Source organism: Aphelocoma coerulescens, chromosome 1A (genome assembly GCF_041296385.1).
Source record: "Aphelocoma coerulescens isolate FSJ_1873_10779 chromosome 1A, UR_Acoe_1.0, whole genome shotgun sequence".
NCBI lineage: Eukaryota > Metazoa > Chordata > Aves > Passeriformes > Corvidae > Aphelocoma > Aphelocoma coerulescens.
The window spans coordinates 41,984,210-42,011,596 of record NC_091014.1 but is presented as its reverse complement, the minus strand read 5'-3'; the positions used below and the strand labels follow the sequence as shown (position 1 = coordinate 42,011,596).

The following is a 27,387-nucleotide window of genomic DNA, read 5'->3' as shown; positions in this document are numbered from 1 at the left end:
ATTTTTCCCACAGGCCCCTGCTTCATTAGCGTACAGGAAATGAGGAATCCATATTATCCTTTTCTTGTCTTCAAGTGAAAAATTCCACCCCAACCTGTTACAGCTTGGCAGAGTTTCAAGCAATTAACAACAAGAAGCTTTAAGAAGTAATGTAAGCAGCCATAAGAGATGGAGCTATTATCTGTGGGTAGTAAAGGCTGAATGCACTGCCAAATTTCAAATAGATCCAAGTTCTCATCTATTTTTCATTATGTATTCTGATATAAGAAGAGATTAAAAACTTTGGAGTACTTGCAAATTTAATTTTTAACTCGTTTTAAGAGCTCAACTACTTCACAAACTAAACACCTAAAACTTTGAGGATATTTCTGAGTGGGGCACCTAGAAACGAAGCTACAGTATGTCAATCTAAATATCAAACTGTAAAGAAAGAAACTTTCAGAAGTTCACAGATGAAAACTGGGAGGAGCTATTCACTTCCTTGAAGGCAGAAAGGCCCTGCAGAGAGACCTCAACAAATTCAAGAGATGGGCAATCACCAACCATATGAAGTTCAACAAGGGAAAGTGCTGGATTCTGCACCTGGGTTGGGGCAACCCTGGATGTACAGACAAACTGAGGAATGAGAGACTGGAAAGCAGTGCCGGGTAAAGGGTCCTGGTCCACAGCAAGTTGAACATGAGTCCGCAGTGCCCTGGCAGCCAGGAGGGCCAACCCTGTCCTGGGGTGCATCAGGCACAGCATCGCCAGCTGGGCAAGGGAGGGGATTGTCCCACTCTGCTCTGCACTGGGGCAGCCTCACCTTGAATATTGTATGAACTGTTGGTCACCACAACAAAGAAAGATGTTAAATTATTAGAGAGTGCCCAAAGCAGGACAATGAGGATGGTGGAAGGCCTTGAGGGGAAGCCGTATGAGGAGCAGCTGAGATCACTTGGTCTGTTCAGCCTGGAGGAGACTGAGGGGACACCTCACTGCAGTCTGTAACTTCATTGAGAGGGGAAAAGGACGGGCAGGCACTGATGTCTTGTCTTCATTGCCCAGTGACAGGACCTGAGGGAGTGGCCTGAAGTCATATCGGGGGAGGTTTATGTTGGATATTGGGAAAATGTTCTTCCCCCAGAGGGTGGCTGGGCACTGGAACAGCTCCCCAGGGAAGTGGTCACAGCACCAAGCCTGACAGAGTTCAAGAAGAGTTTGGACAATACTCTCAGGCACATGGTGTGACTTTTGGGGATAGTGCTGTGCAGAGCCAGTAGTTGGACTTGATCCTTGTGGATGCCTTCCAACTCAGCTGATTCTGTGATTCTGTGACTCTTTGCAGGTAATTCTCTATAAATGAACATTTTTTTCTGAGGAACCTGTATCGAGAATTCCTATATTTTGAGTAATTAGATTACTACAGAAGGAAGCACTGTTAGGGGGTCTGTTATTAATTCCATCTTCTAAATGAGAAAAAGAAAAGGTTGAAAATTGACAACAGCTCCTATCACTGCCATACTCAAAAACCAGAATAAAATCAAGCAATTGGTAACTGAACCATTAATTCAATCAAGTGAATTTATGCATTAGACTGATCCAATTTAATAATAGCTATGCCGACTTGAGATGATTTTCCAACAAAATGTCAGAGAAAACATGTATGGATTGATTTCTGTAATGCAGGATGCATTTGTGTGTCTGAGATAAAAATAAGAAAAATAATATTTCTCATTTACAATCATGCATTCATATAAACTTGCAACACAAATGATTTAGTCATTAGAAAGATAACAGGAGTGTCCACTGGCAGAAAAAATGCAAACCAACATGTAAGCAGATTTCTTTATTTACTTTAACAATCACTTTTTTTGCAAAATCTTTCAGCTCTAATGCTAAAAATCTGAAAGATCCCACATGGACACTTTATTAATAAAACCTGTCAGATCTGTAAAGCTCAACCGAGGTAACAATGACAGAGAAAGAAATTCATGGCAGTGAAAACATTAAGACATAAATGGGCAGTTTTTTCCAGTCCCTAATCTGTATCAACACACAGACATGTGCAGCACTGCCTGCACAATGAGTAGTGGTAATAAATTCAATAGACAACTGGAGTAAAATGGGAAAAATCAGTAATTCAAAACTGTTTCCAGTTTTACAGGGGTTAGTTCAGTTAATATCTTCTGAGTTTTATGAACCTGTTTCTTGGCTTATTCTACTAGAAAGAGCATATATCATTAAACTGTAATTCTCATTTACTAATGTAGTGCAAGAAAAACACTGATATGCAACCATTTAAAGAAGTGCCTACAAAGTTCATTAACATTTCCATTAATACCTTCAAAGAAATGAGAAACAGGATACCTTTTAGCTAGATTTACACCACCATAATTAAAATCCCTGTACTCAAGTGGACTTTATTTGCCACAGAGATAGACTACTTGAAAAACCGTTCACCAACAGTGTTTTCCCATATTTCCTCAGAATCCTTGGATTTTAAAAATAATCCTTCAAAATAAACAAAATTAAACAAAACCCCACAAAAATAATAAACTAGCCAAAACCTCCCCACTAAAATCATGCCAGGATATTAATTATAACTAAATATTTGATTAACATAGCATTAACAAAAATTAACATATAATTAACAATAATTAAAACCCAATAGCAATCACAATAAATATTAAATATTTATATTAAATAACAATTCTAATAAAAGATTAGCTTGCTAGCAGCCATTTCCCCTAAAGGCTAATATTTTACTTGATAATTACTGGATAATTAAGTGGAATGTATTTGTAAGAAAAATAAATTTAAAAAAAGGACACAAGACTTTCCAATACATACCACACATTGTTAAAAAGCCAAAGTAGATAGCATTTACATGAATATATGTTACATGGTTCTAGACTAACCTCTCATGTTGATTTCATGTTTGTTCTCTTTCAGATGCATGTAGTCATACCAAGCAAAGGTGATATCCTGGTAGGGAGAATGCCAGACTTTCTGATCAGAAAGTACAATAGGACTATGGATGTAAAAGCACTGTATCTCCACAGGTTAAGGTACCCATACTTTCAGATTAAGAAGCTATGTCCCTCCAGTGATTCTCCTTTTAGGACCCCCAAAGATATTGCTGAAAAGACAACTGAAAAATTATCTCCATAAAGGGGACAATGTAAGGTAAATCTGCTTTGCATCGTCCTTGTATGTTAATTATCTGCCCCTCAAATCTCTGGGTGGTAAAATTGTAATATAGAAAATATAAAATTTGACATGGACAAGACACCAGATGTCAAAACACAAAGGAAGATGGAGATGCCCTTTGAAAAGAAAAATCTTTAATATATACATTCCATCATGACTTAAATTTAATTTTTTCATCATTTCTTTGAATTAGGAGTAAAAACAGGATGCCTTAGAAAATGATGGAGAGCATCCCTGTGTGACACAATACCACAAGGAGTTTGTGTCTTTGACAATGCAACCATGCAGCTTTCTTGTGCAAATCAAGACTGCAGATGTGCCTTACCATAAATGCACCTCTCTAGATATACGACTTCCCTCTTTTTTCCCTTCGGTACCAGTGCATAAAATAACATAATAAATCTGGAAGCACAGTTTGATGTTATACTATACCGATGTCTAAGACATACTGCAACAGATTAACAGTTTTGGTTATAAATATGCAGTGCATGCACATCTTCCCCGAAACAGCTGAAGCATGTGAACATAATGAGCATCAAGTTCTGCACAGACTAAGTACGTTCTGCATAGATCTTTTTTCCTTTTACAGACTAATCTCCTTGAAGATTTCAAGGAACATATTGTATTTTATCAGGGTTTTTGATGGATAGGAGTCAATCCACATTTGCTTTGCCTGAGCAAATTCTTATAGGCCTCAATTAGCCAAAGCTGGTATTATCTGATTTAATTAGACCACTAAGCTACTTTTGAAGGAAAACACCTAAAGTAGAAAACAGATATAAAGGAAGGGCAAAATAACATCAGCTGCAGCATGGAACAGCATGGATATTGCAGAGCTGCTTCCTGCTGTACAAAGGCTTCCAGTAAAAGATGTATACTGACAAAAATAGAGGCATTGATTGAGCCCACACAAGATAGGTAATTTCATTTTCATGACAGTATAGGTTTCTTTAAAACACTATTAAGAGAAGCACTTTCCATTAGAACCATACCTAACTGGGATCCCTGTAGTCCAATTTCAGTATTGGACCAAATTTTTGGTCTGCAAAGGTTCTGATTATACTTATTTTCATATAAAACCCTGCATGTTTAAAATAAAAATGCATTTCATCTTTAGAACCAGCTTTTTCAGACTATTAACTAACAAAACTCGAGCATTTCACATTAAAATACAGATCAAAGAGACAAAAGTAAGAAAATTTGGGAACCTGGGGGAAAAAAACCCCCAACATGGTCTCAAACACTGAATCAATTACCATCTCCAGCAATCCACTGCTGTAACCTTTGTACCCAGCTTGAATCCCTCAAAGAAAAGTGAAAAAACAGGAGACACTGCAATCAGATTGAAGATTCATACTTAGAATCACAGAATCATTTAGGTTGAGAAAGACAGCACAGATCATCTAAGTCCAACCTCTGACTGAACATCATGTCAACTAGATCATAGCATCAAGTTTCACATCCAGGCACTTCTTGAACACTTCCAAGGATGGTGACTCCACCACTCCCCTCGGTAGCCCATTTCAATTCTTGACAACCTTTTCAGGTTGAAAATTCTTCCTGATGTCCAGCCTCCCCTGGCACAGCTTGAGGCCTTCTCCTCTTGTCGTATTGCTGGCTGCCTGGCAGAAGAGACCAACCCCCACCTGGCTACAACCTACTTTCAGATAATTGAAAAGAGTGATAAGGTCTCTCCTGACTCATCTCCAGGCTAAATATGCCCAGCTCCCTCAGCTGCTCCTCATAGGACTTGTGCTCCAGACCCTTCATCAGCTCCACTGCCCTTCTCCGGACACGCTCCAGCACCTCAATGTCTTCCTTGTAGTGAAGGGCCCAGAACTGGACACAGAACTTGAGGTGTGACCTGATCAGTGCAGAGAACAGAGAGACACTAACTTCCCTGGTCCTGATGGCCACACTATTTCTGATACAAGCCAGTATGCCTGGACACGCACTGGCCCATGTTCAGCTGTTGGCGACCAACGCCCCCAGGTCCTTTTTCTCTGGGCAGCTTTCCAGCCACTCTTCCTCCCTGACTGTAGTTGTTGTGACCCAAGTGCACGACCCAGCAATGAACCTCATACAATTGGCCTTGACCCATCATCAATCCAGCCGGTCCAGGTCCCTCTGCAGAGCCTTACTGCTCTCCAGCAGATAAACACTCCCAACCCAACTTAAGTGTCATCTGTGAACTTACTGAGGGTGCACTCAGTCCCCTCATCCAGATCATCCGTAAAGATATTAAACTGGATTGGCCCTAATACTGAGCCCTGCAGAACATCACCAGGAACTGGCTGCCAGCTGGATGCAGCACTTAGCTACTTAGCTTTGGACACCAGATATAAACTACCACAGTCTGCAAAGTCTCAGAGTGAAAGGATTAAAGTATCAGAACGAGGGTGGGAAGAGGGAGCAAAGGAAGCCCAGCATTTTATTCCCATCACCACTGGAGAGGACTCCATTCTTATTTCCGTGGAATATGTAATAAAATGTACATATGAAAGAAAAAAATACCCTTTTTCCATCCAAGCTAGTTTTAAAAGAAAAAAAAAAGACTTGCAATGTACACTTAGTGAGAAATTAGCAGCAAAACTTCATGAGATGCATAAGAAGCACACTGATTACTAAAGCTTAGATAAGTGCAGGTACCATACTCTGCCTAAGTTATGATGTGGGGTACATATTTCACAGCTTAATCATCTTTGGATCTTATAAATTAAGTGTTGCTCAGCATGCACAGTAAAACTATACCAAAGGGTTTCCTGGAGTTCTAAACAATATTTCAAAATAATTCAGTAAGAAAGCATCTAATGGGAGCAAGGGGTAAATGGGATAGGAGCCTTAACAATATTAACAGGTTTGTAGAAACAGCCACATCCACCCAAAAGCATAATCAAGTAAAGTGATAGTTATGTTATAATCATCAACACAGAAAGTCTCTCTGCATGCTAAGCCTTTGTACTTATGATACAAACCTCTGCACCAGATGTAAAATCTGGCTCTCCTTTTCTGGTCTGTACACTTGCATATGATTTGTTTTCTGTCCATGTGCAATCCAGCAGATTCACAAGAAGAAATTTAAACTTTATTTGTGCATCATGAACTGTATTCACTCCTGCAATGCTAGCATTTTTGTGACTTGTATTTCTCATTAAAAATGTTCATAAGGCTATGCCTGAAGTGCATTTGAAAATAGACATTCAGATGTTAGTTAGCGAGGGCAGATGAAGTGCAATCAAGACATTTGTCTTTATGACAGTATCTAAGCCTGAACAATGCCACCCCAACATCTTTCTTGTTATTGTTTGGTATTAAAATAAAGCCTCCATGGTCCACTTCACACCACTTAACTGTCAGGAGTATGAATTACTGTAGCAGGTGGGCTAGTGTGGTTTTAAAAGCAATGTAATACAATCAACTGTACAGTATCAGATTTCAAGGAACGCAAAAGACATCTAGAGCAGAGGCTGATCCTTAAGCAATCCTAATATTGGCATTAAAGTGTTCAAGATCCCATAGGGACCATTTTATCTTTTGACCTCAGGCTTTAATTGAAACTTTAAACAAAACGTATTACCTATTTAATACAGCTGAGCTGGACTCTGGCCTTTGTAGTGCAAGTTGCCGTGCCAAGCTAATTAATCTGTGTAACCTTACCATGTACTTTTTAATTTACATGAAAGCAATATGGTATACAGAAAATAAATACCAAGCCAACCTTATACAGCTTGTTAAATAATTATTTTGATTCTAGTTTTAGAGTTTTAATTTTTAGCTGTTTTGGGTTCTCCTAAGGAAAAAAAAAATGAAAAGGTTTTATTTCTTGGTACAAAGCCAGAGAAACATATGGTTTCCTTAGCGGAGTTGTTGCACACCTGGCAAAATAAATCACAGCAACAGGAGACCAAAATCTTCCCTGCAACTTTTTCATTAGAACATCTGATGCCGGTATTACAGCCCTGTCTCTTGTACCATGAAAAAAATGCAAAGTCAAATGGATGCCTGCTTCTTGAGCCCCAATACTTCTTTTACTCATTAAGAGGCAAGTTACAGAGTGTTTTAAAGGATGAGTGTCTGTCAGGCAGACTGACACACCAGAGGAATGAGTCACTGGGCCTGTCAGAGCAAAAGGCCAATAGAAGCAAGCACAGGAAAAGAAATGTAACACAACAGGGAAAGCAGGTGGTGCAAAGGCTTAGCACTGCTGGAGTGTTAATGCTACTGCACTCAGAGTGCTGGAGTTCAAACCTGATTCAGTTTAAACAGTTCATCTCCTGTTTATTCTCTTTCAAGTAGGTCATGTACATCATACAGGAGAAAAAAAACCTTCCAAAATATCTTCAATTACATGAATGAGTAATTATTAAAAATTAGAGGAAGCACTGTTTCCTTATATCACATGCCAATATGTGGCAATATGTGCGCCACTCAACCAAGCAAAGAGATTGCCAGAGACTGGGAATACATTTATCACAAATAACAACCACAGCAGATAATCGTCAAACTGTGACTATTCTTGGATTTCACGATAAGCTGTGAAGACTATTTCCACATCTAAGGAGATGGGGAAGACTACTGCCTTCTGCTACTTCTCAAGCAGATGGGGAGCACTCCCCAGTTTCTCCCCCTTCCTCCTCAGTAATGAGCTTACAACAAGCGGGCACATCTCAGTTCAGGTTTATGCAGTTGCAAGCACACGAGACAGGACTGGCCTATTTCAGTTCCTCTAGCCTCCCTTTTAAAGGCAAGAAGTAGGCAGACAAGTTTATGCAATGCTGTTTATCAAAGAAAGTGTTTTAGTGAACGTGTTTATAATTTTGTCTTGAACATCAAAACAGAAATAAACACTCCAGTCGGCCTTCTGATACTCAGTGACACAGTACGGGATGCAAAGCGGATGCACTCCTGATAATGGATGCAGTTGCCTTCTTCTCCTGTCACACACAAAGAGATGACTGAATAGGCATTTAGGATTTATCTCACCCAAGCTGAGCTACTAAGTCTAAGTTAGTCATCTCAGCTCCTTTTAGAGAAGAAGTATGCTTGCAGGGATTATGTGTATAATCTTAAATAGATGTCTACATCAGATGGGCTTCATTACTCCCCAGAGGTATGGTTTTCTTTCCACACTATAAAGAAGCATAGCTACCTAGCTCTGTCTTGCCATCTCAGGTAGGAGAGACTAAATGCAGTCATGTAGGCTTATGCAGACACATCCAGAACAGCTTTGAACAAATCAGTCTGAGTCCTGTTAATATAGCTGTTGTATTCTATTCAAGTCACTACCCAACTTTATGTGGCCTCTTGGTTTGCCTTCACAGTATAACCTACAAGCAACACTTCAGCAATCAGTGTGAATCAAATTCTGTCTTCCCTGCAAAAGCTGCCATCACAACAGCAAACAAAACACAAATATATGCTATGTTAATGGTAAGCTGAAATTCTCAGAGCTCCACAAGGAGCTAAGGTACACTCAGTTGACCATAACTTGTTGTGCCACCAGGACAGCCGTGAAGTGCTGGCAGCAGCTTAAAGGAAGCAGAAACCAGAGTCCAGACTCTGGAGTGAAGGGAGGAAGTATAGCAGGAGGCAACCCTGGGCAAGGGACTGAGCTAGGCTTTGTGCTTTTGTGAGTTAAAAAAATGCAAATCCCAGGAACAGAGAGAACTTGGACGTGACAGACTGTGCTTACAAAGGAAATTGAGAAAGGCCTCCCGAACCTAAAAAAGCAACCAAAAATAATTAAAAATCTGAAGAAACTTACGGGTCGGAGTGGTTTTAAAGGAAGCATCTATTCATTGGAAAAGAAAAAGGGTAGCACAAGCCTGCTTTGCAATGGAACAAGCATTACATGCTAGAAACAGCACTGGTTTATGTTTCCCAATTTTGTATTCTGAGGAAAAGAATTATGAAAAATGTATCTACACTAAAGAGGGCAGTCAAACTTCAGAGGATTTGCTGGAGCACTGTAGTATTTCAGCAGTCACTACAGGACACCCATAGTAAGCAGAGGTTTAATTCACACAGTGGTGACTGTTGATACCACGACCAAATTGATCAGCAAATGTTGATAAATAAAATTGATAAAACAATAATTTCACTAAGACTGACAATGAACAAAAATGTATGTAATAATCAATTAGTGCAATTTATGGATTTTAGCCATTCTCATCAATCTGGTAAAGCTTAGCATCCAGGGAGAAGTAACTCTCCATTGAACCGCATGAACTGCTAAGAAAATGTTTAGACTGACATTAGATACTCTGTCACTGTGGCAAGAGAAGTATTTAATTTAGCATTTACATTTACATTTTTCAAACGTATAGCATCAGTTACAACTATAATTTTACTTTTTCCTGTGCCCTAGTACTTGTAAGGTGCTAATAAAAGATGCCTCTCCTGAGTAAGTAGTCAATAACTGTGTCAAACCAATTGGTATCAACCAAAATATTCCCTTGTATGCTAGGCATTGGCAGGGGGGAACCACACAAGGTTGCTTCCTGTTGATCCAAATTGTTTCCACATATATATTTTAATTGCTCCACTTTGAACTACTTTAAAGTAAAGGTTCTTACATCCTTTTCTATCCCAAACAGGAGAGTAGTGGGCCAAACACTGAGGTTGCTTAGCAGAAACACATGTGCTTTGAGAGAGAATTCCACCTACAAGCATCTCTAAAACAGTAAGAACCAGCCCTCTTGTTTTTGGAGCTGAGTACTATAAGTAAAACTTCATATTATCTTCTTTCTTTTATCTCTTTAATGTATCCTGTATAAAAATGCGATGAAGAATATAAAGAAATGAAGTTAAACAAAAAAACACCTCACACTTAAATTGATTTTTTTTTTTGCAGTACTCAAGGGACTCTTAAAATTCTGAAGGACAGATAGCTGGTCCTGGGAGAAGAATAAGAAGCATTCTCTCATTGCAGATGTCTAAACTAAAGTATATCAGCTGGAAATAAGTTTTTTGGCACATCCTAAAATAAAAAAGTACAGCTATCTCTGTGGGTCTGTTTGGATACCTTGTTGGTTTACAAGGCAAGTCAACATCTAACACCCACACTCACGTGGGCACACGGGACCTCCACGGTAGTGGATGAGAGATTCTGGAGACAAAGAAAAACACTAATCCATGCATTCTAAATGTAAAACTGCTGCATTGACACTCTAAAAGATATCCACTATCTAACAGTCTCATCATTTATTGTGCCTTATCCAGCATTGCAGTTGCTGGTATTTAAGCTTTGAACCTAGCTTGGCTTTTATCTACTGAAGGTAATTATTTTTGGGTTTTATTAGCTCATTAATTTGAGCACCAGTTGCCTGGATAAGGTCTTTTGTTTCACCCTCTCTCCTCAAATATCATTCTGAAGCACTAACAATGCACTTACCCATCATGTTATATAAGCTCTGTGGTGCAAACTGCCTTGGCATTTTCTGTATTGCTTCTTTGTACACTGTCAGGGCCTCCTGAAAAGAGACACACGGGTGGGAAAACATTGACTTAAAAGCATCCCTTCAGATGTAAAGTAAAACCAAACTATTTTCCTTTCCCAAATGAAAGGTGCAGGGATAAAGAAAACATATCAGCATCAAAAACACCACAGAAAGTACAAAGTTTCTCCTTTTAAAAAGTTTTTTTTAACCTGGATTTTAACAAATTCAGTGAGGCTTATAGACAAGAGATCAAGTTAGTTCCAATACTGCAACTTCTTTTCCAGGCAAAAGTAACAAGAACATTTTTTTATACCTCCTAATGACCCATGAGTTTACAAACATAAAATTCTATAGGCTGTCAAAGAAAATGGAGTGTTATTGAACTGCAGACAAAGCACTTTCTGATTATTAACTACACTAAGTGACCTAAAAATAAAGAAATCATTGTCTACTGCCAAATAGTAACAAAGCATAATCCTCAAAACTGAAGTCTGCTCCACAGAAAGAATGAGATGCACTATGAAGTCAAGAATGCCAAAACTGGAATCCCTTTGCAAATATGCTGTGCCTTAAATTACCTGATCACACATTTATTCATTCACCACTTTGGATGGTTACAGGTCAGTCTGTTAGCTCTGCATCAAAGTCACAGTTTATGAAGGCTGCAATGACCACCAGGAAGAAATCTGAAACTTTATATTCTTAAAAGCACTTGTATCTCACAGGCATTGAACTCCAACTCCACACTCTACCAGCTGCGCAGACATAATGCTGCTGTTCTCTTCTCTTCTCTGTACATATGAATTAGCTGTCCATGTTTTAACCAATTATTACCTCCATCTGACAGAGCTGGATGCAGCAGACAGATGACAGGGAATCTGCCCAGCTTGTACATGCCTGATCTTAAACAGCTGACATAACTGTCACGGTCAAGAACACTTATATGGATGAAAACCACTCACAACTCCCATTCTGAAGTATGCCTGACAATGCAAAGAGAGAACGAATCTCTTTCAAATACTGCTAAAGGTCAAACCTCAAGTGAATGTCCAGTTTCAGTTAAGCCCATCAGGGAAAATGAAGAGGAATCACAACAGTCACAGTTGCACATGTAAATGAGATGGGATGGCTGGGGTGCAGTATATTGTTACATTAAAAATATCTAACCCACTTTAGCACTTAGTTCAAGTTATCTGAAAATAACACACAGTGGGATGTTTTCAATCACCAAAGTTTTAAATTATTTCAACTGGGTCTTATTTTTGGAGACTTAAATGCAAGCATAATGGCACATTTCCAACTAAAGATGGACTTACTCTGTTTTGAATTAAAAAGCCACTACACTTTAGGTTGACTGGCCTTTAATCAGGTTTTATCTTTGCATACCAGCTACAGGTACAAAGCCAAAACCAATGAACTAACACATATCAGATGTGACCACTGCTAATGTTGACTTTGACATGATAACATCACACTGCTAATTAATATCATTACACCAGTGGCTGTAGAGAACAAATATTCTCTGTACAGAATGCTAATCCTGATCTGGTGAAATTCAACCAGTTTATGCTTGTGATGTATTTTGAAAGTCTGGGTGGAAGCGGTAGCTATTATTTGTATATGAAGGTTTTATAAATATATTATATACAAATCTGGAGTCTTACCTCATAGTGTCCTTGTTCATGAAAAAGTTTTCCTAAATTATAAAGACAGCTGGTAACAGAGCTTTTATGAGCATGAGGATCTTTCAGATTTTCATCAGGGATCTCTGAACACTTCACAAAAGTCCTCCTGGCTTCCTCTGTCTTCCCCTGATTCATCAGAATGATACCAGTATTTAAATAGGCAGCTGTGAAGAGGGAAAAAATGTTATCTTTTTATGGAGTTCTCTCATGCTGTATCTACTGTTTTAATTCTAAGTAGTACCTGATGGAGATCCCATAGTTATCTAATTTGGTTTTTGAATAACATAGATCACTCATTGGTGTGAGCGTGAACATGTAACATATGTGAACATGTAAAAGGTAGAAGTTCAGAGTCAAGGAAAGAAGAAAGTGGTATAAAGACTGAGTAAGGAGAGAAGGAATCACTGGTTAGGCAGGGTGTTCCCATTTCATTCCTCCCTTTAGGGCTGTATAAAGCATATAGCACCACTGTTTGAAGTGTTACAAAAAATATACATATACATAAAATATAAACATACAGAGAAGATTTAATATTGAAGGTACAAAAGTCTCAGCAATCTTAAAAAGCACCACTTGATTTTGGAATCTATTACTGGCAACATCCTAATGATTATTCTCCATTTTCCCCAGGCAAGAAAGAAAAAATGAAAGAATTTAAAAAATATTTGTATTATTCACTCACACATACAATAAATATCAGGGTTTAGCTGTAAGAAACAGAAAACAGGAGCCTGAAAATTTGGGCAGCATTATCTGCGGCTCAACACCCCAGATCAGAAGCATTTTAAGTTCTTGTAGTGCTGCTGAGTATTAATTCATTATCTGCTTCTTACTTGTACCACATTAAATGTAGTTGTTTACTAATAAAGACTTGCTTCCAAGGGCACAATTTCACCTTTTGCTTTCTGACTTAAAAGCTTCTGAAAGAAAGGAAAGCGTTATTAAAGAGTAGGAAAATTTTCTATGAAAACTATAGTCCATATTATACAAGCTTGTATAGTTAAAATACTTACAAGCTAGTGTGGGTCTGCTACCAATTGCCAGTTTATAGTAATGCAATGCCTCTGAAAACCTGCTGTTTTCCTGAAGTAGTAATCCTCTGCATAAGGGGAACAAAAAAAAAAAAAAGGAAAAAGAAAAGAGAGTAAGGTGTGAGGTTACTACAAAGAGTAACTTGAAAACAAATATTGAAAACAAAACTTGGGTAACAAAGAAAAATATGCTGACTGGTATTTCAGAGATATAAGCACTTACTAACAGTTCAATGTGAAAATTATTTCGTGTTTAAAGACGAATTCATAGACATCAGGCATCAGGTGCATCCATATGGCTTTAACAAAGCAGATGTTAAACAGAATAGTTTTGGCTTTTTTGGAAACCAGGAAATTAATTTACTCAGTTGAGAAAATGTTAGCCTGTGAGACTTTTTGAAGTGGATAGAGTATGATGGAGGTATTTGTAAGTCATTAATGATTAGCCTGGCATCTTTTCTTGACCTGAAATAAGCAGGTCTTTTTCAAATGCATGATAAAGTTAAGCACCCAGCCCTTCACATGTGTTAAGGATTCCCCTTGTTGAGCAATTTCACTAGATTATTCACTGTACAGCTAAGCATCTGTAACAGTTCTCGTTTTTCCTGTAGTCTTTATGCTCTGAACAAATTTACTAACTGAAGAAGAGGTATTAAAACTTATACTGAATATTTTCAGCTTCATACTATATGGACTTTAATTTAGCTTTTTAAACAAACATCCTTGTGAATTATGATTTACACCAGCCACCCACAAATTTCTGAAAAGTCTGGACATCACTAACATGAATGTACATTGATGCTTAAATGAAGGCCAAAAGCACTGCAGTTTCTGAAGTTTTAGAAGACTGAAAAAAAGCATATACAAATATATTAAAACCAGAATGATTTAAAAATCCTTAAAAACCAGTCATTTCAGAATGGAGACTCAGACCTCAGTACCCAGGGTAAATGTCCCTTGTCATATAACTCAAAATAGCCAGAAAAACACAGCTTTTCCTCTTAGGTGGAGTGGTATCCTATTTATTTGTGGTTTTCCTAACCTACAGCAATTTTCTTTTCTTCCTCTGTGCTTTTATCTGCTGATAGCTTTTCAAACTGCAAAGAGCTTGGACTTCTTCTATCTCCAGTCTCAAATCAGAGATTTGATTTCCCTCCAACATCTCAGGAAAACTTTTTGAATTAAACCAGTAAACTTCAAGGGATGACAAGAGAAGGGCAGTTAGCTAAAGAAGTAGACACCATCTATGTTGTTTGCTTCTTGTCACTGGGTTAGGATTTAACAGAATTGAGGAATACATCCTCTTTTTCTTCTATACTATCCTATCAGCATCACATGATCTCACTTTGAAACTGTCTCTCAATTAACTTCAGATTAGACAGTAAATCACTTTTAATATTAACAGAACTTACATTTAGTAGGTACTTGCAGTAAAGTGATCAATGAGGGAATACATTCAGGATACAAATAACGTCTTCTAAATTTTTGAGAAGCTGAATTTTGATTACTCCAATAATTTTTATACACTGTCCTTACTTCAAGGAAGATTACTTATGGTAATTTGATCCTGTTTGCTATTGATAGCAGGAGAATTAACAGAAAAAATATAATGTGCATGGTCTGACAGTTAAGCTACTTCTTAACTTTTTAAAAAGTAAAATCATTCTCACACACAATCTTGAAACAATTTATCTAAGAAATTCCATTCTTATTTTAGTTCTGGAATAAATAACACAACATATTGAGAGAAGTAATACAGTAATTGGTCAACTTTAGCGATACAAATTACTTTCATTAAGTGTATATTTGTGGTTAAAAGAATTTTTATTTGCAATTATTACAAATTAATCTTCTGCATTCACTACATGCTCTGACTCTTTTGATTAATTACTTGATACTTAGAGGTGGATTTTTTTTTTACTTCTCTTTCAAAAGACTTTTTTCTTTCAAAAGCTGTTCTGTTAACTGTCAGTCTGTCAGTGTCTCTCTCTCTCTCTCTTTTTTTCCCACATATATAACCCAAGCAGCTCAGATGAAGAACTGAGTGCTGAATTCCACCAGTGTTTTATTTGTATTTGTTTGGAGGTTTGGTAGAAGAAACAGGAGAAGAAGGATATAATCTTACCAAGGCATGAAATTGCTTCTTCTCCTTGTGAAATTGGTCCTGATTGATCACTAGTTTTCACTGTAGCTTCTGGCAGTACAAAAATTACTAGATTTATGAGTCTCCAGTTCTAGTTTCAGATTAAATAAAGTCAGGAAAAAATTGATTTTTCTAGATTCAGTGGAAGAACATCCACCAACTGCAGTTCACACCTTGCAGGCACTGCAGATTCCAGTATCTCACTCGTCCCAGTGGCCAGGGCACTTGGTTGTATAAGGAAGTGTCTACTATAGCCAGGAGCAGATCTGTTCTTGACATGCCTTTCACTTCTTTGCTTATACTGCAAAATGATAACTGCTCTTTGGAGATTTTTGGCAAGGGGAAGAAGGAACAGAGAGAAAGACCACAAAAGCATCAATACAGTGAGAAGCATTGGACATAAGCCAGAGGTAGAGCAGAGCCACTGACACATGCTGAGTATGTACCTAACTTTTGTGGTTACAAAGATATAAAGCCTTCCTTTTTCCTTACTCAAGGATAAACAAAGGAAAGCACATCCTTGAAGTAAGGATGCTTGATACAAAAGAGTAAGTTCAAGTGATCAACTTGGATGAAGACCTTAAGGTCTTCTGGAACTTTTAAACAAACTTTCTACAGTTATTAAAAATGCCAAAATAACTAAATAAAAAAGCCTAACCCCAAAATGCCCCCACAAAAAACCAAAACACAGGAACAGTTGCTTCAAGTTGATACTTCCAATACTTTTTATTCTCTCCAGCTTCCCTTCCCAGTTGTAAGGCAGACAAATGAAAATGTTAAATGCAACATGCAACTTCTGTGCAAAGACAGTTTACTGACATAACTGAAAAAATGTGGCTTCTAAAGTTTAATAAGATGAGTAATGTGAAAGAATAAATGAATATGAGGAAGTTCTTCACTGTGTGGGTGACCACACACTGGAACAGATTGCCCCGAGAAGTTGTGGAGCCTCCCTCACTGGAGGTATTCAAGAACTGTCTGGACACAGTCCTGAGCCGTGTGCTCTGAGATGATCCTGCTTGAGCAGGGAGATTGGGCCAGGTGACCCACTGTGGTCCCTTCCAACATTACACATTCTTTCATTCTGTGAAATACATGAGGATAAAAGTATTTGAAAAAGAGAAAGCTATTTACAACATTGGACACATAGTAGACAGTTATAAACTGTCCATGAATTAATTTAGGATTAATTAGGAGACAAGTTCTGTCATAAGTAGCAAGATTCTGGAACCTTACAGCAGGATTTTTTTTTGCCTGCATTACTTCTACATGGAGCTACTTTTACATGGAGCATTAATGATTTACAAAATGAAGGATATGTGCTGACTGCTTGCAGGAGTAGCAGACTTCTCCAAGTAACTTAGGAAGTGGCTCAGAATCCTGGGGGTTTTTTAAGAGGAAGAAAAATTTAAAAAAAAATGTAAAAAGATAAGCAAATTCTGACTATCTGGAAATGATGCACATCACTTCTGTAGATAGAATTGCTCATTGAACTCATGCAGGAAAACACCTCCCCCAAATGAGTTGTTTGCAACCTTCCTGAATTCTTTAAGCTGCCAACTTTTACCTATCTTGATTGACCAACAATGAAAAATCTTCCTGTCTTCCTCCTCTGCTTTGGTTTTGACCAAAAGTCACTAAATACTCATGGCACAAAAATGTTTTCAGGGACCAGAAGGCAGTTACAGAATATAAACAAGCAGTAAATGGTCTATGGTCTTTCTCAAGTTTCATATTAATTTATTCCTGTCGGTAGTCCTACTAAAGCCAGCTGGTCTACTTAAAAAGCAAACTGCTCAGTAACTAAAGCTGGCATAAAATGACCAAGTACAACACACAGGAAATACAACTGCAAAGTAAACATGTATGTTAGTGAGATATTTATAACATGTACCCAAAGGTACAATATTGAAACAGTTTATTCAATTTCATTTACTGGTTTATAACAACTAATACAGGGCCTGTTAGCTATTATTTTGCCATGACTGCAATTCTTCCGTGCCTCAAGCTACATTCATCCCATTGATTTCAGGGGGGGATTATCTACAAAGGACTCTATTTACCTAAATGCTGCACTGGTAAACAAAGAAAGAAATGGAAGAAAATCCTCTTTTATTCCCCACAGAGATGTGTCTCCAGTCACACAGCAAGAGAGAATGTGCTTTGCCTAAGGCAACTCCTTCACTGTCATTTGCAAAACTAGTGGGTAGAAAGTTATGTATGGATGCTACCATAAATCTTACTTCTTTAATCAATAAGAACCCAAACATACAGAGAATAACCATTTCCTTTGCAGAACTCACTAAGTAATCTATTGCCCCAGTAATAAAAAAAAAAACAAAAAACAAAACTAAACAATCAACCCCAACACAACCTCTAGTCTTTCAGATAGCGCAGTAAAACTCTTGTTATGTTCTCCCAAATCTAGGGAAGAGCTTCCCAAATGCAAGCCAATTGGTCAGCAAATATAGCCCCTTATTTTTTTTTTTTTTTCTGTTACTGGTGTAGTTTGATTGGGAATACTACCCTTTCAGGACCACATCAACTCTCACAACCTCTACTTCCTTGACAGAGGGAGGGCTGCTGTGAGGATGAGGAATGCACTGCTCCTATCTTTCTCATTCCTCTGGACAACAGGCAGTGCTGTGCTGTATCTTCAGTCCTCAAACCAGGTGCCCCAGTAGTCAACATAGATAAGAGAGCTGGACAGAGCTTCCTACAAGAGGGGTCTCTTTTGAAACTGACTCAAACTATTATTTTCCTCATTTTATAAAATGGTGAAAGTTTATGTAAGGACTATAAGTGACCACAATTTCAAATACTGAGGCATTTAATTGAATAGCTAGGTCACTGAATGCCTTTCATCTCTCAATATGACTTTGAAATCTGTACTTCATATAGGCCCTACAAAGTGCCCCAGAGCAGAGTCTGCACTGCAGGAAACCACCAGTCACCCAACTGACTTTTGGGTGCTACCTCAAGAGCCAGTCTGACAACACAGCAAAATTTTAACAGGACAGCTTTGGTTATAGCAAGACACAAATTTTAGCTGCTGTCTTTGACAGAGGAAGAACTAGCTGGCCAAGCAGAGAGTAATTCCAAACAGGTTTGTAACAAGTTCGCATTCATAGCTGAGAAAAACAATGATCAAGTACTTAGACACCAGATGACACATCCTCTTTGCTTTTAAACTCAACATCCTGAATGATAAAAACTTCTGGGCTATCAAGGAAGAGGAACCATAACCTTGAGCTGTTTCCTACTAGGTGGTTGCTGCAGGAACTTTGTCTGGGGAAGGTTCAACCACAGTTCAACACGTTTGTAGGTCAGACTGCTTTTAGAGTTTTTTGTCTCTGATAAGCAGATTTTTATGCCAGCACCCTTAAAAGGCAGGGAACATATTTTCCAATGTCTAAAGGCTAACAACAATAGACAAGGAAGAATTTTGCTCATGCTGATTTTTACCCAAGGATGCAGAGTAGAACTTTGCTTGTAAAACACTGAAATCCTAGACTTCCTAGGATAGGTAAAGTCTTCAATAGTGGCTGAAATTTCTAACAGAAACCTAAAAAAAATCCACACATTGATATAGTACCCTAAGTTTTCCAATGCAAGTTTATGGAAATTCATAATCCAACCTTATTCAAAGAAATTAAATTATATGAATAACAAACTTGTATGCGCAGTGCTGTATCACTAAAGGCAAAATGAGATAGCTCAGGAGAGAAGCAAGGGGATGGCCAACTGCTAGAAATTAATCTTTATAGGGCATTGTATACTCTAAAATTACAACATTTCAAGCAATTAATATAATTTTAAAGGAATATTCAATATCTTTGTGAGATTGAGAACATCCTTATTAATCCAATGAGAAACTCAAGGTAACATAGGTTTCTAATATGGATGACAAAAGAATACTCTAAGCATAGCCAGGCCTAAATACAAGTGAAATAATATATGCAAAACTGTCTTTTAACTGTTAAACAATTTTACTTTAGACACTAATTATAAGCAGTTTGATACAATACAAAAAACCCCACAAGCTCTAAGAAACAGTTGTAAGGTAACAATGATTGAAAAGCCAAAACAAAGTAAAATAGTTTTGTTTTAATCTACTGAACGTTGCCTTGTTTGAAAGAATAAACTATCATTTCTCTACAGCTCTGTCCTTGGTACTTCCCAGTATTAAAATATACGGTTTTCTCAGTTAAAAAAAAACATAGAAAGACAGGTCATTTTATGGTGATTTACTACCCTATGAAATCTAGTTGAAATCAGCAGAGCTACTGAGAACAGAGCTTTGAGAATACAAATATAACATGCTCATAATCAGGCAAACCTTCAAATGAAGATTGTATAGTTATGTATTAAGGCATTTTAAGTTCTTCTAAATGGCAAAAGCAGCTGTAACTCAGAGCCATAAGGTATAATAAGCCAGAAAACAAAAACACGAACTCAACTATTCATCTAGTCTGTTAAATTCGCTAGATTTTAAGGTATTAGTAGTCAACTTCTAAGCCAACATTTCAAATTATTGGAAAAGAAGGAAAGAGAACAGATGCTTCTGTTTATGTAGGTTCTCTCTTTGATTGTTATCCATTAAAATCATGAAGTTAAACCTTAATAACTTGTTCTTAATCAGAGAGCACTTGGATTTGTTATTGCTATGAGTGAACACTGAGCTGCACATGCCCAATTAATTTGCATCAAATACTGGGCCATAGGTGCTTAGAAACAATAGTGAACATGTGAAACACATACAGTGCTTCTAAATAACTGTAAAGATACTTTTTTTCTGGAGTTCTATTGAGTGACTGTTTTCATTTCAAAGGTACATACGTAAAACTAGAAACAGCAAAACTGACACATAAGACACATTTTTCCATCAGAGCATTTTTGTAAAAGGCTCCCATAGACCTACATGCCAAGAATGGGCTTAACTTGCAAAGGAGCTCTCGAGGACTTGTGCTTAAAAGAATTGATTCATCTGTGCAATATCAAAGGACACTCCATTTACCACCTATTTTTCATGCTGGATATTGAAGTACCTGACACTAAGAAAGCCTACAAAAAGAAAAAAGTGATGCAAGATTTTTCTTTCAACTAGCTATTCAACTACTGTTGAATAACTAAAGGTTTTGTAAAGCTTGTTTAAAAAATAAACATTCTATTCAATGGTATTCAATACAGTAGTAGAAAGGCTAAGAATTAAACTTTATTTCTTAAGCTCTATATACACCAACCATCCTTTTAGTTAAAATCCTTCCACACAAATTAAGTAGAATTTCAAAAAATTTTCTATTCAACAAAGATGAAAGTTTACAGACATATATTTTGTGTATCAATGAAAAACTGGAAGACTAGTAGCTTATTCTGAGAACAGTGAAAAGACTGAAAGCTGATTTCTTTTATGTCCCTGTCTTTATTGTCCAACCCCCTTTCCTCTTCTTACCCTGCTATTAACTCAGCTTCCCTCTACGACACAGTAAGAGACAAAAGTACCCTAAAGGCATACAAAAAACTTAATAGTTACAATTTTCACCTTCAAAACGAATAGCGTATGGGAAATACACATGTATCAATCCTGTCACTTTATTTGCTACAATCTTCTGCTGGGTTAAGAAGTTATTTTTTAAATGTGAGCAGAAATTTCCTCTTAAAAATATGTTTTTCATACTCCTCACTACCTAACAGAGAAGGAAATTGTGTGCATACATACATTTGTGTAACTAAATGATTTTTAAAAATACACATATTTTGAAATACGAATTTCATTTTGGAGCAGAAATTCTATAACGAAATTATTTGGAGTTTCATTGTGCTTAACTGAAAGGCAAATTAATGAAATGGGCAACTGATTCCTTGTTAAGCGAGGAAAAAATTAGTAAAAAAATTAGTGTTATGGTAAACTTCATTTTCACATATTATAAGCAGCCATTTTAAACTGGACTTACAGGCAGAACAATATTTTCTGATTGATTGAAGAGGCTTATTATTTGAATGCAGGTTTTGCACACTTTGTTTATGTAACAGTCACACTTTTCTGCTGCACATCAGACATTATTCTCAAATGGCTCCCTATGGAACAGCAGTCACCTGGATTCTGTCCTCCATACACATCACAAAACAAGAGCATACATGGTGGAGGTGACCAGCCTGTCTTGCAGCAGAGCCCCACTCCAATGGCTTGTGCTGGCTGGGTTATGGCAGGAGGGGGAGGAAGGGCAAGGGCCAGCAGGACAAGCAGTGCTGAGCAGGGCACAGGCGTGACACCCAGCTGGGACAGCCAGGGAATCAGCCCCCTCCCTTCTGGGACACGCAGCACCATCCCACCTCAGTGCAAAGCTTGGCACGACGTTCGCTTCCTGTTCATGATTTGATACATTAATGAGTTATCTTTTTTCCTGCTGAATAATTATCTTGATGCTGATGTTATTTATCCTTTTACACACTGACAACAGGGTTCGAGTAATTAAACTTTATTTAAGCTATGCTGCTCTGAAGTCAGTCACAGGAGAAAAGTAATTTGCTGTTTTAACATTTCAGACCTCTGGAGCTAACAGAAGGGTACTGGTCGATGCTTGGAAGCGCTTACACCACTCTGCCCACCAAGTGCTATACAGACTTAAAAAAGAAGTCTAAATAACACCTCACAATTTAATCGAATCACAAACAGATGGAGGCCTGCAGCTGACAACTCATCTATTGGTACTTTGTTTAGTGTGGGGTTTTTTTTTCTCCTTTTAAAGCGAACAGATTTGTAAGTTTACCTTCTCCATACGCATTACATTAATATATGATAATGTTGACAAAGAAAAAAATCCTGTCCACCCCATAGTTTAAGGAGCACAATTAATGAAATGACTATTACAAAGCAACAAATAACATCGTCTCCATTTCCAGCAAGTAAAATCAATAGCTCCATTCACAACAGGTTTCAAGGACAATTCAACCCCAGGAAAGCCACACATACTTACAAATTATAAAGCATATCAGCCATGTTGCTGCGGTAGTACAAGGCATTTCTATAGGCGCTTTCAGCTTCAGAAATCTTGCTCTGGCTCTTGAGAACATTTCCAAGGTTACCCCATGCTGTTGAGAGGAGAAAACAGTATTCAGAAAGAGCTACAATCCAATTACACATGACAGAGTATCCAAGTATCAGGAAGTTTCTCAGGGAGACAAACCCCACAAAGAAACTATTTTTATTTAACAGGAGAGGAGGTTGGTTATTTTTTCCCCCCCAGTCCTCTAGTTCTCTGCATCTTACTGTGAGACTCACATTTCATAGAGGTGATTTACATGCATTCTGCATGCTTATAGCTTTCGGGTGGGAAAAGGAAATTTTTTACAAAAATATGTCTCTAGAAATTACTGAGCAAAGGGAAAGGACCATTTTATTTCATACCACCTATGAATAAGTATCTCCTGAGTGAAATGTGGAACTGAAGCATCTTCCTAGTTTTAAGGCTTTTTTTAAGCCTCTCGACTCTAAACAGCAAGAAATTTTTCCAGAGTAGACGTAGTCCTCACTGAAGTATTAAAATTTGACATATGACACAGGAATTGAAAGAGCAGTTAGGTAAGTAACTAGGATTAAAAATATGCCATATGGATATAAACATACTCCACAGATCACTAAAATGCATTTTTTTCTACTAGAAAAACATGAGGTCCCTTTCCATACAACTTATTGTGTTACACAATATGCTTTTATAGCCCATCTATAAAGGACTTTAGGTAAAAAAATATTTAAAGGTCCACATGTGTTCCCTTTGGTGTTTTGTTGAGCAGCACAAAAACTACTTAAAAAAGGAACTGTAACTAACATTATATTGAAAACACAACCTATGCTACTCAGAACTTAGAAGCTAATTTAACTGGCATTATCATTACAGTGTGTGTGAACATGAAAAAAACCCCCACATTATGCTTATAAATGCAAAGTTGTTTCATAAAAAAGTTCTACTTTCACACTTTTTGTTTTAATGAAAAAACCAATGGAAAGATGATGAATGTCCTTTCCACCACACACACAATATATGTCAGAATATTCTTCCCTCCAGATGCACTAACCATAAACATTAGCTCAAGTAGCAACTAACTCTTGATACTTCAGTCAAGACCTTTTTTTTTTTTACAAAAATTTGCATCAGTTCTGACTAATGCAAAATTTCAAGGTAGTTTTAATATAACACTGCTAAAGAGGTTGATAATTGAGATAGGCATTTTTTTCCACAGAAAATGCATAGCTTTCAAGCTGCTGTGGCTTGTTACAGAATCATCCTAGCACAGGGATGGAAACAGCAGCAAACACAGAATTTCCTTTGAGCAGAATGAACTAGTCATTGCTGGGAAAAAAAGTATCAAATCCCTTTAGAATTCATAAAAATCATGTCATTCGACTGAGCACAACGTTTTCTGTACACCAAAGAAAGAAAATATATGTAATATTTCCATAGGAAAAGAAACTATCACTTCTGTGAGTCAGTTGATTTCAGCCTACTATTTAATGAGAAATAATTCATGTATTAGTTACCAATAAATCAACAAAGTCATAAAATGTTCCATCATTTTGAAATACAGCTGCTAAAACTATTCTCAGATTCACTCAACTTTTACACTTGGCTAGCATAGGTGCAGAATTCTTCAATTTTCCCATTACTGTTACTCTTCCCTTTTTACACACAGAAAACACTTTAGAAGTACCAAGAAGGTGACTAGCCAGTCTGTAGGCATTAATCCTTGTAAGACAAAAACAGACTTATATATGATTTTTTAAATTAATGTGAAAACACAATCTGATCTTGCTTCTGCAATAAACGAACATCAGGTTTCCCATAACTGTATGTTCCATATAATCTTTAGGGACTTTTGTTTTCACTCTAATCTCCCATAACAGAGCATTACATCAAATGACTGTTTGAACTACTGATAACAATTTCCTGACCCATAGTTATTTATTCCCAACCATTCTGAAGCTCAGTTAATGAAAGGATGCATAAAAGGATGATTCAGTTCATCTTTTCATCTGTTAGACTGGAAAGACACTGTTATCCCTGTTCAGTGTAATAGTTTCTCCTCTACACTTCATTTCATGCCATAGGCTCTAATATTTATCTGAGCTAACAATATTTAAGGCCATATTTTAATTTACATTTTGCAAAATAACCTGTGTCAGGTTTTTAATATCAACCCTGGCAAACATTTAAAAATAACAGCAAAGAAAAAGAAAATGCTGCCTTTCCTAGTATGTTATGAAAACTAATGACACAAAACACAGAACTTAAAAAAAATTGATACATGATATTCACATGAACAAATCAGTGAAGTTTGGTAATACTGTTCTCACCTTATCCTATCAGACTTGCATAAATTTATCCACAAATCGATGAATGCATTAAGGAGTGTGAAGTAGATTATTATTTGAGTAAAACAAACTACTTGAACAAAGACTGAAGTATTTAGGGAACAGCCAAGTAATTTGCAATCAACTTGTCAGCAGTTCTAAACTAGAACCTTTAGTTTACAGAAAAATGCACATCAAGCCAAGAAAATCTCTAGGGAACCTTCCAGATATTTGTGCATTATTTATTATTTTTTAGCTTGGGAAATTAGAAACAGCAGTTCCAGTTTGCATTCCCTCTCTTTAAAATCCTTCTGCATTTCATCTGACTTGTCTATGGAAGTGAATGCATGACAATTAAAACATCTATTTTTTTCTTCAATAGTGTTTAAGGATGAAGCAATGTTCGTCCAGGAAAAAAAGCCTTCTCTTTTTTTACTGTTCACTTGTTTATTTTGCAGACATTAGATTTCAAGACTCAAAGATGACTAAAGCATGTGGGCCTGAGAGATTCTGTAAGGGTACAAAAAACCATCTTTCTCAAAACAATTTTAAATTCCTAGTCATTGCTTTGGTAAATCATTTATTTGGATGATAAATGAGGGGTCAGAATTCTAATCCTACTTTTCTTAAGAACTTTTTTCTGTTTCCAGTGCTGTCCAAAAGGATTTTCCATTTGCTTATCCTCCCTCCCAAGGCTTACAATTCAATTAAAAGTAAGAAATGCACATAAATTCACTAATAATCTCCTGTTGGTCACAGCATCAATATTTGAAATCTGCATTACAGTTGCTGCAAAGTTTTGTTTTCTTTCATTACAAACTTGTTGAGTAAGAATATCAGAGGGAAATAGTTTAGAACAATATGACAAAATTTAAAACATTACTAGGAGGAAATTTCACTTGACACTTCTAAATCCTGCGATGTTTACCAGGAATTACATCAGAGTATGCTTTTCAGGGTTTGGGCTTTTTTCTTTCAAGAAATTAGTTACTTGCGTTGTTACCAGTGCAATGGAAATAAAGTAACTATGGAAAACGAGGAGGTTTTACTATTTTCTAGGTGATGCTTCTCATAAAGTGACTAAAAGAGCAGAGAGAAGGTGCTTTTGACCTTGACCACACCATGTGTGTTAAAAGGTTTGGCAAACGCTAAATTAACTTCTAAAAGTTTGGAGCATAAAATGAAACCAGCCCTAAAATGAAATAAACTCCTCTCTTTTGCTACTAACTTTTACATGCACTTAATGCTCATTCCTTGAGCATGACAATACAGGTTTCCAGTTTAAGCTGCTTTTTTTTGTTGTTTTTCTTTTTACCTTCTGTTCTTAACACTTTTTCATTTTGCACTATAAGTGAATGCTTTACATTATCAATCTGAAAGCCATGAATTACAAGCATTCACATTTCCACCTCACCCTGTGGCAAGATCACCACGATCTAGGCAGACACAAGTGAAGTAATGCATTGTGAATCTCTCAGCTCTGTGGTAAAGGGGAGCAAATAGAATATTCAATATTCATGGAACTTTGACTATGTTTTTCTATTCATTCTTAGTACCTACAGGGAATACATCTAGATCAGACATTCTATGAAGCAAATTTTTCATTTTACCACCTATCTGAATCTCCACACTAACAGCTGAAAGCCACATACCGCCCTACAAAGGGCACTGGACCACTGCTAAAGTTATAAACTATTCAAAGATTAGAGAACTTTGTGAAACAATCCTGACAGCAAAGGAGCCTCAGCAAAAAGAAACAATGTAGAATGTGGCTTCATTAAAAAAAAAAAAAAAAAGGATTATGTTCATACCTTTATAACAGATACATTCCTGTCACCAGACTCAGCTCTCTCCAGCTGAAATTACAGGTGCTAAACTGCAAATTAAAAGAGATATATTCTGTTTCCTGTTCTGCTGCTGGTCTGCTGTTCAGGAGGCTTTGCCTCGTGATGCCTTTGTATTCTTGAACACTTACTACTCATCTATTGATTTCAAGTTTTTTCTGCCAAGGATTGTATCTTGCTATGGGTTTGCACAGGGACTACTCTAACAATGCAGGCAGGTACTAACAGATAATGAATACATTATAACCTCTAGAGGAATGAAGTAAAGGAGGAAGAGGAAGTGTTCCTGCAATACAGAAGAGAAATGTAAGGAACATTTCCCCACATAATTAGTATCCTCTCAAAATGAGGGCCATTTAAACTATGTTATTCACAGTTGAAACATCATGGGAACACTGATACTTGACTAAGCTTTTCATATTTTATCAATATTCTTAACTTCTGTTAAAGGGTCAACCTTCTTAACACGTCTGGAAGCAGACAAAGCATTTTTTTGGTTAAAAAAAATTATGAAAAAGAATAGGTGGAAAGTTTGTCATTCCCCTGAGTCTTTTGAGGACTTCTGAGCATGAACTATATCATGAGGCAAACTGAAACATTAAGACCAATGTTTGTAAATGGAAAGTTGATCCTAGTGGAGAGAAAAAAAAAAAAAAGGCTGATACTTGCAACAGAGTTTCCAATATCCAATTATTCCACACTACCTT

At 37.1% G+C, this 27,387-nt stretch overlaps 1 protein-coding gene across 3 annotated transcripts in view; it reads right to left on the bottom strand.

Moving 5' to 3' along the window:
* The window catches only part of TMTC2 (transmembrane O-mannosyltransferase targeting cadherins 2), a 240,302-nt gene that overhangs the window by 60,312 nt on the left and 152,603 nt on the right, over positions 1-27,387 (bottom strand). For all 3 annotated transcript variants that reach the window (XM_068999817.1, XM_068999822.1, XM_068999829.1), the window contains 4 exons: positions 22,465-22,579; positions 13,327-13,412; positions 12,293-12,477; positions 10,583-10,661 (listed from right to left, as the gene is read on the bottom strand). In XM_068999817.1, the coding sequence (XP_068855918.1) occupies positions 10,583-10,661; positions 12,293-12,477; positions 13,327-13,412; positions 22,465-22,579 (465 nt within the window). The remainder of the gene's footprint in view (positions 1-10,582; positions 10,662-12,292; positions 12,478-13,326; positions 13,413-22,464; positions 22,580-27,387) is intronic.